We start from the raw sequence: 13440 nt of genomic DNA on the forward strand, positions 1-13440 counted from the left end.
CATCACAGTCATTCTCAAACAAAATACACTCATGGACACCCAGAGATACACAACTCTTGAGTAGTTAGTTACCCTCTTCTACAGTTGATAGAGCAGTGTTAGTGCGTTTCATGACATCTTGAGTCAGTTTGACGACTACCCTCATGGTGAAAATGAATGGGATCACAAAAGGAGGACAAAATGAAAGCGCCTGTTGTTTTGACTGTGGAACACAAGAGCAACTCCTTGGGTGTGGAGAAGTGACCCTTCAATCAAACACCCTGGTCCTGTTCTACGACTACTACACTGATTGCAAAAGTCGTTTTATCATCATCATTGTCAAGAATGGCTATTTCACACACATGTGGACACACACACACACGCACGCACGCACACACACGCACGCACGCACGCACACACACGCACGCACGCACGCACACACACACACACACACACACACACAAGCAGGCACGCGCACACACAAAAACCCTAGTGGTTAGCCTGTGTCATTCTCGTGCTGTGTTAGCAGGTACAATATCAGAGGTGTCACTAATCGTTTTAAACTATGCACTTTTATGTTCACTTCCCTGGGCCTGCTCTCCTCCTCCTCTTCTCTTGTGTCTCCTGCTCGGCTATCACCCCTCTGTTCTTTCATGGAACAAGGAGGCATCAAGACAGTTTGCCTTAAAGACGTCTAAAGAGATGCCAGAGGCGCAGAGATAGAAAGCAGGTTGGAAAGGGAGGAAACGTCTGCTATTTAAAATTTATACTTTCTCATGTCTTTGTTTTGAACTTGAACAGTGGGAACTTTCCCGAGTGTGTCTTTTGTTGTTTGAGAAATGGGTGCGGTACGTATTCAGCTCTTTGGTTAACATTACCAAAAGTGCTGAGGTGTGTTTATACAGCATGTGCGTTGAATCCTTGGCCTCTACTCTGCACTGATCAACTCTATTTATGGAAGTACAGTAGCCAGTAAGTCTATAGTTTACTCACTTACACAGAATGGCTCAGACAACCAAGTTTGTGTTTAAACTACCACGATAAGTTATAGGTTTTTGGAACACTGCTTTTGTTACTTTTTGCAAATCAAATGCCTGCTAGTATAGAAAATGTGATTCACAATTTGTGATATTGAATTAGCTATGGGGGCAAAACGTTCAATATTAGGCACCCAAACTGCAACATATAACAATATTTACACGCACAAACACAGTGATGGGATTTTCCACATACTCCACAAATATGGTGCTCTGAAAATGCAATACAGTGAAAATGGAGTATCACAACATTATTACAATTTGGATGGTTTTGGAAATCATATGACTAAAAAGTGACAAAAAATCTTGGAAGATTATTATTGTGGTAAGTTTCTTTGTTTTTTTTTTTTTACCATAAAGTGGTTAATACAGCATTGGTTTATAAAGATAATTTCACGATTATTTAAAATACTGGCAGCACAGTGATGAACTGGTTAGCATTCACAATGAGAAGGTCCTGGGTTCTATTTCCGGGCTTGGGGTCTTTCTATTCGAAGTTTGCATGTTCCCCCACTGTCAGAGTGGGTTCTCTACAGGTACTTTGGCTTCCTCCCACCTCTAAAAACATGCACCTGGGATAGGCTAATTGGAGACACTAATGTGTAAATAGGTTTTCAAACAAACGGTCGATAAAAAGTGTTTTGTATTAATGTTGGTGGGTGTCTAGAACTGATTTATTAGAATTACAAACAATGTATTCTTCCATCCATTCATTTTCTACCACTTGTCCCTTTTGGGGTCGCGGGCGGTCGCTAGAGCCTATCTCAGCTGCATTCGGGCAGAAGGTGGGGTACACTCTGGACAAGTCGCCACCTCATCACACTCACATTCACACACTGGGGTCAATTTAGTGTTGCCAATCAACCTATCCCAAGGTGCATGTTTTTGGAGGTGGGAGGAAGCCAGAGTACCTGGGGGGAATCCACGCAGTCACGGGGAGAACATGCAAACTCCACACAGAAAGATCCTGATTGAACCTAGGACTGCTCAGGACCTTCGTATTGTGAGGCAGATGCACTAACCCCTCTTCCACCGTGCTGCCACAATGTATTACGTTTCCTAAAAGTTGTTCTTCGTCAGACTTTTTGGAATCAATTACCACCAAAAATCAAGGTACCACTGTAGCGTTTTCATGTAACTTCATATAATGCAGTTTAGTGCATACTGTATGTCTGTTAATTTTTTTTTTTAACGATTGAGCTTAAATGTTGTGGGAGGTTTGTGCATTTTCAGGTACCTGCTGTAGACGTAGTGAGATTAAGCGGCATGCTCTCCACACAGCCCTTTGTATTGCAACCTCTGACCCAGACACTGTAGTTAGAATATGGCTGCAAGTCCGTCAAAGTCAACCACCTGCTAGCTGCTGTGCCGTCCTCTAGCACAACATTGCCACCTGAGGGAAAAAAATCAAGATTGAGCGAAATTATTATCATGTTAAATTTTTTTTATCATTGTTATCAATGTGATGGCCAAAATTCAATTAAAAAAAACACATGTAAAATGGGGAAATGGAGAAGGGAGAGCGAGTCGAAGAAAGGGCACTACTAACTTGGAATGATCAAGAGAGGTTTCGATATTGAGGTTATGCAAGGATAGTCAAAGAAAAGAGATCAGAAAATCCCACAATGCAAGCCTCTCTAATATATTTAGATGGACAGATGCACACAAACACATATCGGGCTTGTGTGAATTGATGAAGGCGCTGTGTATCAAAGCCACACTGGCTTATGGGGAACTAGAGCGAGACACCATCTTTCTTTCTAGTGCACCTCTTCTATTCCTTCCTCCACTCCTTCTTGTGTGAGGATCACATCAAACAACTTGTATATTGAGACTTGATGAATCTGTACAAGTTAAAGGACCACTGTGCAAGTTTATGTTCAGCCATTCTGTTTTCAATTTTCTTCTTTCCCCCTTTTTCGTCTATTTCCAGTGATCCTTTTTGTGTTTGTGTTGGCTGGCTTTCACTGTTGTGTTGTTTGGTATTGTTGTCTTGCAATATTTTCCATAACATCTATGAAAGCATGAGCCTCTCAACTTGTTTTACCGCATCTTGACTTTGTTCTCCATTCAATTTCCACACTTTGCTTTGGGCTCCTTACATTGTCTTCTAGGTACACAGGTGAAATCATGTCTTTAGTTCTCTCAACCACCTCAACAATTTGATTTATTTTGTTAGACATTTCTGTGTTGGCCTGACTTTCACACAAAGTTACATTGTTTGTGTTTAGTGTTGAAGATGAGTTTGTCGGGCAGGCGTGAAAAGGCATTTTGGTCTTGCTTGGACAATGCACAAGCCTCGAGCCAGGTGGCAGCAGTGCTCAAACTAATCAAAAGGCTTACGGTTTTTAAAATATACACATTGGAGTAATGAACTTAACTTGGCAAAAGTATTAAGTTGCTGCATTTGTTATAATAGCTCATTTTGTAATTTTATAATAACCCGACCCATTAGGGGCACCACAGTCATGTGAAAAAATAAGAACACCTTGTAGTGGACATATTACAGTAGAAAGCACTATTTGACAAAGTTGTACATTGAGTATTAAACTTTAGACTAATTGATGATTTACCTTGACGGCGATAGTACAATGTGTAGCTCATGTTTCCATTGGGTCGAGGTGGAGCAGTCCAGTGGGATTTTAGTGATCTAGAGCTCTGGTTGGTCAATTCTAGCAGAATTGGGCCTTCTGGTGCCATCTCTAATGTGCGCACTTCCACCTGATATGAAAAATTGCAAAACAATAACACAGGATTTATTAAGATGCATGAATATACAACACTGATGCATTTCTTTTTACAAGGGCTTCACAGCTGTCTTCAAATCACCATCAAACAATGGCAATAAAAACGTTTCTGATTCTGATTAGGTTAGTTTTTTTTTTTGCAGGATTGTGCAGAAAAGAAATGTACTTAACGAGGATGTCGTAGTGGTTTGTGTTGTGGTTTGTGCAGCACTTTGAGACACTAGTGATTTAGGGCTATATAAATGAACATTGATTGATTGATTGATAATGTAGTGTCTTTCCATAAACTGCATACAAGGCTTTATATTAGGTAGATCCAGCATTTATCCCACTTTGCTAACATTACCACATCATGTTTAGGTCATTTTCCTATAAGTTGTCAGTGATTCCTTTATCATTTCTAATGCCAATATTCAGAAGGGATTTTGGAACCTATGAAGTTTTGGCAATAATCCAAATAAAGCAATAAAAAAAGTACATGCTCGTGCATAGGTCTCTTACCGGACGCTTACAAACTACCAGTAACTCCACCTGTCTTTCTGAGTAGCTTGCCAGAAAGACACAGAAATTCGCTCTCCCAAATATAAACAACCAGCGTTTAGTGGCATTTCTTGTGTGAGCTCCTCGCACAATGAAAGAGCAGTCAGGGCACAGTGAGGGTGAACTATAACTAACTAACTAACTAACTAACTAACTAATAGGGGTGTAACGGTATGTGTATTTGTATTGAACCGTTTCCGTATGGGGGTTTCGGTTCGGTTCGGAGGTGTACCGAACGACACGGACATATTAAAGGGGAACATTATCACCAAACCTATGCAAGTGTCAATATATATCTTGATGTTGCAGAAAAAAGACCATGTATTTTTTTAACCGATTTCCGAACTCTAAATGGGTGAATTTTGGCAAATTAAACGCCTTTCTGTTTATTGGTCTTTTACCGATGACGTCAAAACGTGACGTCACCGAGGTAACACACCCGCCATATTCATTTTCACATTACAAACACCGGGTCTCAGCTCTGTTATTTTCCGTTTTTTTTGACTATTTTTTGGAACCTTGGAGACATCATGCCTCGTCAGTGTGTTGTCGGAGGGTGTAACAACACTAACAGGGAGTGATTCAAGTTGCACCACTGGCAATAAATCTTCCGCCAGACCCCCATTGATGTACCAGAGTGTCTTGACCGGCGATGCTAAGACAGACATGGCACAGAGATGTATGGATAACCTGCAGATGCATTTGCAACGATTAAGTCAACGAAATCACAAAGGTGAGATTTGTTGATGTTGTTGAGTTATGTGCTAATCAGACATATTTGGTCACGGCATGACTGCCAGCTAATCGATGCTAACATGCTACGCTAATCGATGCTAACATGCTATTTACGCTAGCTGTATGTACATTTGAAACTAGATACCCACATTTAATGCAAAACAAACACTTACCAATCGACGGTTTAAGTTGCTCCAGTGTCACAAGATGCGAAAGTCCTGATCGTTTGGTCTGCACATTTTACCGGCGATGCTAATAAGGCAGCCATGCGATGGGCCACTTCATTAGGTACACCCATGTTATGGCCGAATAGCGTCAATAGCTATTCGCTCAATAGCTTCAATTTCTTCTTCAATTTCGTTTTCGCTATTTGCCTCCACACTCCGACCATCTGTTTCAATACATGCGTAATCTGTTGAATCGCTTAAGCCGCTGAAATCCGAGTATGAATCCGAGCTAATGTCGCTATATCTTGCTGTGGTAACCGCCATGTTGATTGTATTGGCAGCCCTGTATGACGTCACAGGGAAATGGATAATGGTTTCGAAGATAGCGAAAATAAGGCACTTTAAAGCTTTATTTAGGGATATTCCGGGACCGGTAAATTTTGAAAAAAAATTCAAAAATACAACAAGCCACTGGGAACTGATTTTTATTGTTTTTAACCCTTTTGAAATTGTGATAATGTTCCCCTTTAAGTAGCGCACCGCATGTTGTGTAAACAAAGCACACAGAGGCACTAGTGGTGCAACGGATCAACATTGATCCGTGATCCGTTCGGATCAATATATTCGGTTCGGCACAAACGTGATCCGCGGTCTGATTAATGAAAAAAAAAAAAAAAAGTTATTTGCACAGCGTGATAATGGCGAGCGGAGTAACGAAGGAACTTGAACGCCCCGTGCCATTTAATCGCTGTGTTTATAGGTGCAAACTCCATTGTGCAAAACAAGGGTTTTAAACACATACTGAAAGTGCTTCAGCCTCATTACGACATCCCGTCCCACACCAACTTCAGCGATAAGATTGTGCCAGGTTTTATAACCAAGAGAAGAAAAAAGTTGTGGACGAACTATCGAGTGTCATATGTTGCACTCACGACAGAAGGGTGGAGGTCCAGGGGAACTATGTGACCATAAGCGCTCATTTCATCACAGCAGAGTTGGAGATGAGAAGACGCGCCCCCTCTACGAGAGTCACCTTGCGCGGGTACTGACACAAGCAGTGGAGGAATGAAAGATAAAGATATCCCAGTCACAACAGATAATGCCAAAAATCCAATAAATGGAGTGAATGAGGCAGGACTGGGACCACAGGTAGGGTGCTTTGCACATGTAGTGAATTTGGCATCACATCTCAGTCAATAGGATGGAGAGCCTCCTTGGGAGGATCAGGAAGGTTTCCTACTGAAGAACAACAGCTGATCAGGTGCTTAAGACAAAGTAAGAAATGCTAAAGCTGCCTACTCATACATGATGTTCCAACAAGGTGGAACTCCACTTTTGATATGTTGGAGCATCAGGCAGCTATATACTCTGCATTGACCCACAAGACACTGAAGACAACTGTCAAATACATCATCATCCTGTCTGATGATGATGTGAGAGTGGAAGAGGAGGTCCTCCAGGTTCATAAACCCCTAAAACTATTACATCTCTGCTGAGCACTGAAACTTCACCATCTGTGTCAATGATCCTGCCACTGAAAACAAGGATTCTACAATCCATGGCTCCAAGTTTGGAAGACAGCAGCATCACTCCAGATGACAAGCGTTATTTCACTACCTATGTTTCAAAGAAGCTGTTTAAATTGTTTTTTTTTTTAATTAATTGTCATTGGTCCAAGTTTAAAGAAAGGAGAAATTCCTTTTTATGTGGCACTGTCTTTCATTAATCATGTTAAAAAGATGTTATGCCTTGTGCTCTTGAACTTGATTTTATATATTTTAATTTAATAATTTAAAAGTGTAACAAAACAAAACGACAAAACTTCTGTTTATTTGTCTTGTCTTTTTTTTTTTTTTTTGCTGATCCGAAAAATCATCCGATCCGTGACTCTGATCCGAGAAACGATCCGAACTGTGAGTTTTTTGATCCATTGCACCCCTACGAGGCACCATGAATTGATTTATGTGGACCCCGACTTTAACAAGTTGAATACTTATTGGGGTCTTACCATTTAGTGGTCAATTGTAAGGAATATGCCCTGAACTGTGCAATCTACTAATAAAAGTTTTAATCAATCAAAATACAACAACCCACGGCATGCTAGCAACGACTGGGCTATGATAGACTGAGCCATACCTCCTCTTTTCACCGGACATGTCCTCTTTTGCGAGGCTTTCCAGGTGGAGTTTCTTAAATGCCTCAAATGTCCGGCATTTTAAGTTAGGTATTTTCAATGTACATTCAGGATTAAGAAGGGGTTAAAAACCAGGCTCTGCTTTTTACCCATAGATTTATCAGATTAAATTTTTTATTACCTATAGCAGGGGTGTCAAAAGTGTGCCCCGGAGGCCATTTGCGGCCCTCAGCTAATGTTTTAAAGGCCCACTGCACATTCTAAAAGTACTATAAAAATAAACAAAAACATAAACAAAGTGAAATAAAAAAGCTTAAAGGCTAAATGTAATTTAGAAAAAGTTGCAACGTTGACTAATAAAACATAGCTGATTTTTTTTCTTTCTAACTGTCATTGCTCAAAACATAATGCATCCATCCATCCATCCATCATCTTCCGCTTATCCGAGGTCGGGTCGCGGGGGCAGCAGCCTAAGCAGGAAGCCCAGACTTCCCTCTCTCCAACCACTTCGTCTAGCTCTTCCCGGGGGATCCCGAGGCGTTCCCAGGCCAGCCGGGAGACATAGTCTTCCCAACGTGTCCTGGGTCTTCCCCGTGGCCTCCTACCAGCTGGACGTGCCCTAAACACCTCCCTAGGGAGGCGTTCGGGTGGCATCCTGACCAGATGCCCGAACCACCTCATCTGGCTCCTCTCGATGTGGAGGAGCAGCGGCTTTACGTTGAGCTCCTCCCGGATGGCAGAGCTTCTCACCCTATCTCTAAGGGAGAGCCCCGCCACCCGGCGGAGGAAACTCATTTCGGCCGCTTGTACCCGTGATCTTATCCTTTCGGTCATGACCCAAAGCTCATGGCCATAGGTGAGGATGGGACCGTAGATCGACCGGTAAATTGAGAGCTTTGCCTTCCGGCTCAGCTCCATCTTCACCACAACGGATCGATACAACGTCCGCATTACTGAAGACGCCGCACCGATCCGCCTGTCGATCTCACGATCCACTCTTCCCCCACTCGTAAACAAGACTCCTAGGTACTTGAACTCCTCCACTTGGGGCAGAGTCTCCTCCCCAACCCGGAGATGGCACTCCACCCTTTTCCGGGCGAGAACCATGGACTCGGACTTGGAGGTGCTGATTCTCATTCCGGTCGCTTCACAATCGGCTGCGAACCGATCCAGTGAGAGCTGAAGATCCCGGCCAGATGAAGCCATCAGGACTACATCATCTGCAAAAAGCAGAGACCTAATCCCGTGGCCACCAAACCGGAACTCCTCAACGCCTTGGCTGCGCCTAGAAATTTTGTCCATAAAAGTTATGAACAGAATCGGTGACAAAGGACAGCCTTGGCGGAGTCCAACCCTCACTGGAAATGTGTTCGACTTACTGCCGTACAGGGAACGGACCGCCACAATAAGACAGTCCGATACCCCATACTCTCTGAGCACTCCCCACAGGACTTCCCGAGGGACACGGTCGAATGCCTTCTCCAAGTCCACAAAGCACATGTAGACTGGTTGGGCAAACTCCCATGCACCCTCAAGAACCCTGCCGAGAGTATAGAGCTGGTCCACAGTTCCACGACCAGGACGAAAAACCACACTGTTCCTCCTGAATCCGAGGTTTGACTATCCGGCGTAGCCTCCTCTCCAGTACACCTGAATAAACCTTACCGGGAAGGCTGAGGAGTGTGATCCCACGATAGTTGGAACACACCCTCCGGTCCCTCTTCTTAAAGAGAGGGACCACCACCCCGGTCTGCCAATCCAGAGGTACCGCCCCCGATGTCCACGCGATGCTGCAGAGTCTTGTCAACCAAGACAGCCCCACAGCATCCAGAGCCTTAAGGAACTCCGGGCGGATCTCATCCACCCCCGGGGCCTTTCCGCCGAGGAGCTTTTTAACTACCTCAGTGACCTCAGCCCCAGAAATAGGAGAGTCCACCATAGATTCCCCAGGCACCGCTTCCTCAAAGGAAGACGTGTTGGTGGATTGAGGAGGTCTTCGAAGTATTCCCTCCACCGATCCACAACATCCGCAGTCGAAGTCAGCAGAACACCATCCGCACCATACACGGTGTTGATAGTGCACTGCTTCCCCTTCCTGAGGCGGCGTATGGTGGTCCACAATCGCTTCGAAGCCGTCCGGAAGTCGTTTTCCATGGCTTCCCCGAACTCTTCCCATGTCCGAGTTTTTGCCTCCGCGACCGCTAAAGCTGCACACCGCTTGGCCCGTCGGTACCCGTCCACTGCCTCCGGAGTCCTATGAGCCAAAAGAACCCGATAGGACTCCTTCTTCAGCTTGACGGCATCCCTCACTGCTGGTGTCCACCAACGGGTTCTGGGATTACCGCCACGACAGGCACCAACAACCTTGCGGCCACAGTTCCAATCATCCGCCTCGACAATAGAGGTTCGGAACATGGTCCACTCGTACTCAATGTCCCGCACCTCCCTCGTGACATGTTCAAAGTTCTCCCGGAGGTGTGAATTGAAACTCTCTCTGATAGGAGACTCTGCCAGACGTTCCCAGCAGACCCTCACGATGTGCTTGGGCCTGCCAGGTCTGTCCGGCATCCTCCCCCACCATCGCAGCCAACTCACCACCAGGTGATGATCGGTAGTAAGCTCCGCCCCTCTCTTCACCCGAGTGTCCAGAACATGAGGCCGCAAATCCGATGACACAACTACAAAGTCGATCATGGAACTGCGGCCTAGGATGTCCTGGTGCCAAGTGCACATATGGACACCCTTATGTTTGAACATGGTGTTTGTTATGGAAAATCCGTGACGAGCACAAAAGTCCAATAACAAAACACCACTCGGGTTTGGATCCGGGCGACCATTCTTCCCAATCACGCCTCTCCAGGTTTCACTGTCGTTGCCAACATGAGCGTTGAAGTCCCCCAGTAGGACAAGGGAATCACCCGGGGGAGCACTTTCCAGTACTCCCTCGAGTGTACCCAAAAAGGGTGGGTATTCTGAACTGCTGTTTGGTGCGTAAGCACAAACAACAGTCAGGACCCGTCCCCCCACCCGAAGGCGAAGGGAAGCTACCCTCTCATCCACTGGTTTGAACTCAAACGTGCAGGCTTTGAGCCGGGGGGAAACGAGAATTGCCACCCCAGCCCATCGCCTCTCACTGCCGGCAACGCCAGAGTGGAAGAGGGTCCAGTCCCTCTCGAGAGAACTGGTTCCAGAGCCCTTGCTGTGTCGAGGTGAGTCCGACTATATCCAGCCGGAACTTTTCTACCTCGCGGACTAGCTCAGGCTCCTTCCCCCCCAGTGAGGTGACGTTCCACGTCCCAAGAGCTAGCTTCTGTAGCCGAGGATCGGACCGCCAAGTGCCCTGCCTTCGGCTGCCGCCCAGCTCACAATGCACCCGACCTCTATGCCCCCTCCTATGAGTGGTGAGCCCATTGGAGGGATGACCCACGTTGCCTCTTCGGGCTGTGGCCGGCCGGGCCCCGTGGGGACAGGCCCGGCCACCAGGCGCTCGCCATCGTGCCCCAACTCCGGGCCTGGCTCCAGAGCGGGGCCCCGGTGACCCGCATCTGGGCGAGGGAAATCTGAGTTCATTTTGTTGTAATTCCATAGAAGTCTTTGAGCTGCTCTTTGTCTGATCACTCACCTAGGACCTGTTTGTCTTGGAGACCCTACCAGGGGGCATGAAAGCCCCCAGACAACATAGCTCCAAGGATCATTGGGACACACAAACTCCTCTACCACGGTAAGGTAGCAGCTCAGAGAGGAGTCAAAACATAATATTGAATCAAAATCAATGTTATTATGAATAATTGACCTATCCAAGTTTCCGATTACTTCACATCAAATATTCCACTAAGAAAAATATTTTTGGTGGAAGATTTAGCAAATTTGTTAAATAAATAATCAAAAAATTTATATTTTTTGGAGTTTGCATGTCCTCCCCGTGAATGCGTGGGTTCCCTCCGGGTACTCCGGCTTCCTCCCACTTCCAAAGACATGCATCTGGGGATAGGTCGATGGCAACATTAAATTGGCCCTAGTGTGTGAATGTGAGTGTGAATGTTGTCTGTCTATCTGTGTTGGCCCTGCGATGAGGTGGCGACTTGTCCAGGGTGTACCCCACCTTCCGCCCGATTGTAGCTGAGATAGGCGCCAGCTCCCCCCGCGACCTCAAAAGGGAATAAGCGGTAGAAAATGGATGGATGGATGTTTTCTTACTGTACCGAAAATGAACCGAACCGTGACCTCTCAACCGAGGTACGTACCTAACCAACATTTTTGTGTACCGTTACACCCCTACTAACTAACTAACTAACTAACTAACTAACTAACTAACTATAGTTCTGCAGGCAAATATCCAACAACCAACGCAAAACCAACTTCAGCGAGGTTGCTCTTCAAGTTAAATGCTGTACATTATTGGCCTTGTGGTTAGAATGTCCGCCCTGAGATCGGAAGGTTGTGAATTCAAACCCCGGCTGAGTCATACCAAAGACTCAGGGTCTTTACCCTCAGCAAGGTGACATTCCGCGTGCCAAGAGCTACCTTATGTAGCCGAAGATTGGACCGCCAAGTGCCCTGCCGTCGGCTCCCGCCCAGCTCACACTTCATCCAACCTCTATGCCCCCTCCTATGAGTGGTAAACATATCGGAGGGGGGACCCACATTGTCTCTTCGGGCTGTCCCCGGCCAGGCCCCATGGGGACAGGCCTGGCCACCAGGCGCTCGCCATCGAACTCCACCGCCGGACCTTGCTACGGAGGGGGGCCCCGGTGACCGGGGTCCCAGCGAGGGAAATCTGAGTAGTTGTTTTTCCTTGTATATAAAGCTCTTTGTCTGATCCCTCACCTAGGACCTGTTTGTCTGGGGAGACCCTACATAGGGGCATAGAAGCCCCCAGACAACATCGCTAATAGGATCATTGGGACACACAAACTCCATCCATCCATCTCAACTGCATTCAGGCGGAAGGCAGGATTCACCCTGGACAAGTCGCCACCTCATTACAGGTCCAAGGACACGCAAACTCCTCTCCCACAATAAGGTCGCAGCTCAGAAAGGAGGGTCTTTAAGTTTTTCTTAGTTTTTTTTCCCAAAATCAACTATGCCCATTGAAATTAATTCAAATGTATGAAAAAAAAATAAAAATAATTGTGTCTAAAAGTTTTTTTGTTTTTATACATTTTAATTATTTTCAAAGTTCAAAGTGATTTAAACTACAAGTTCGGTCTTTGAACCTAATGAGCTTGGATGTTAAGGTGCCATTGTAGCTCTTCAGAAGACAAAACGTTGGAGACCTGAGTTATAGCATGTTCTCTTGAACTTTCAAGGATGTGAACACCCTTTGAGGGAAAAAAAAAAATTGGAAAAAAATTAGGAACATTTCTATTAGCACAAATTGCTGCCATGCAAACCGCCAAAAAATGTTTTGAAAATCAAGAAATTTTCTGCAATTGAGTGCATTTCAACAATTTAGTTTTTTTTGTTAGGTTTATTTTCACACCAACCTATTTTGTCTGTCTTTTTAACATTTACATGTCCCATGTAATGTCTCAGAGAATGTTTACTTTTTTGTAAATAGATCATTTAATAATATTTTTATCAATAAAAATGTAATGTAAAATTATTTAACATGCATGCAAAAATCTTGTGGAAAATGTATCCCATTTGGCAACTATCCTGTAGCCACGCCCCTTTGGGTAATATACTTCCGGTTTTGCGACTTCTGATTACAATCCGTCACGTCAAAGTATAACTTTCGCTGGCTACTAATAAATACTCTAAAACTACAACTGGTTTGGAACTAACAGTGTTTGGACTGTAATTATCCAAATATGGTTAGCAGCAAAATCGACAGCCGTCAACGTTGTGGCTCGGAGAGCAAACAGAGGCGACAACAAATAAGCTTGCAAGATTGTTAGCTTACCGAGAGCTTTTTTTGGTGCTTCTGCACCTCAGTGCAGTGTTTAAGCAAGAGGAACAGCAATTACCTGCGCCTGAGGCAAGCTTTCAACAACTGTTGTTTTGTTCGTATTTTTATTGATATTTCATTTTAAAAATGCGGAAGGGATATTTTGATTGGAAAATGAATGTTTAAAAATGAGGATTTTTGCTTTTTCGTG

General features: G+C 44.9%; 1 protein-coding gene across 5 annotated transcripts in view; it reads right to left on the reverse strand.

The window, feature by feature from the left end:
* ush2a (Usher syndrome 2A (autosomal recessive, mild)) overlaps positions 1 to 13440 on the reverse strand; it is a 400820-nt gene that overhangs the window by 163697 nt on the left and 223683 nt on the right. For all 5 annotated transcript variants that reach the window (XM_061879051.1, XM_061879076.1, XM_061879060.1 and 2 more), the window contains exons 46-47: positions 3590 to 3737; positions 2254 to 2409 (exon numbers count right to left, since the gene is read on the reverse strand). In XM_061879051.1, coding sequence (XP_061735035.1) covers positions 2254 to 2409; positions 3590 to 3737 — 304 coding nt within the window. The remainder of the gene's footprint in view (positions 1 to 2253; positions 2410 to 3589; positions 3738 to 13440) is intronic.

The sequence above is a fragment of the Nerophis ophidion genome, linkage group LG02 (genome assembly GCF_033978795.1).
Source record: "Nerophis ophidion isolate RoL-2023_Sa linkage group LG02, RoL_Noph_v1.0, whole genome shotgun sequence".
Lineage (NCBI taxonomy): Eukaryota > Metazoa > Chordata > Actinopteri > Syngnathiformes > Syngnathidae > Nerophis > Nerophis ophidion.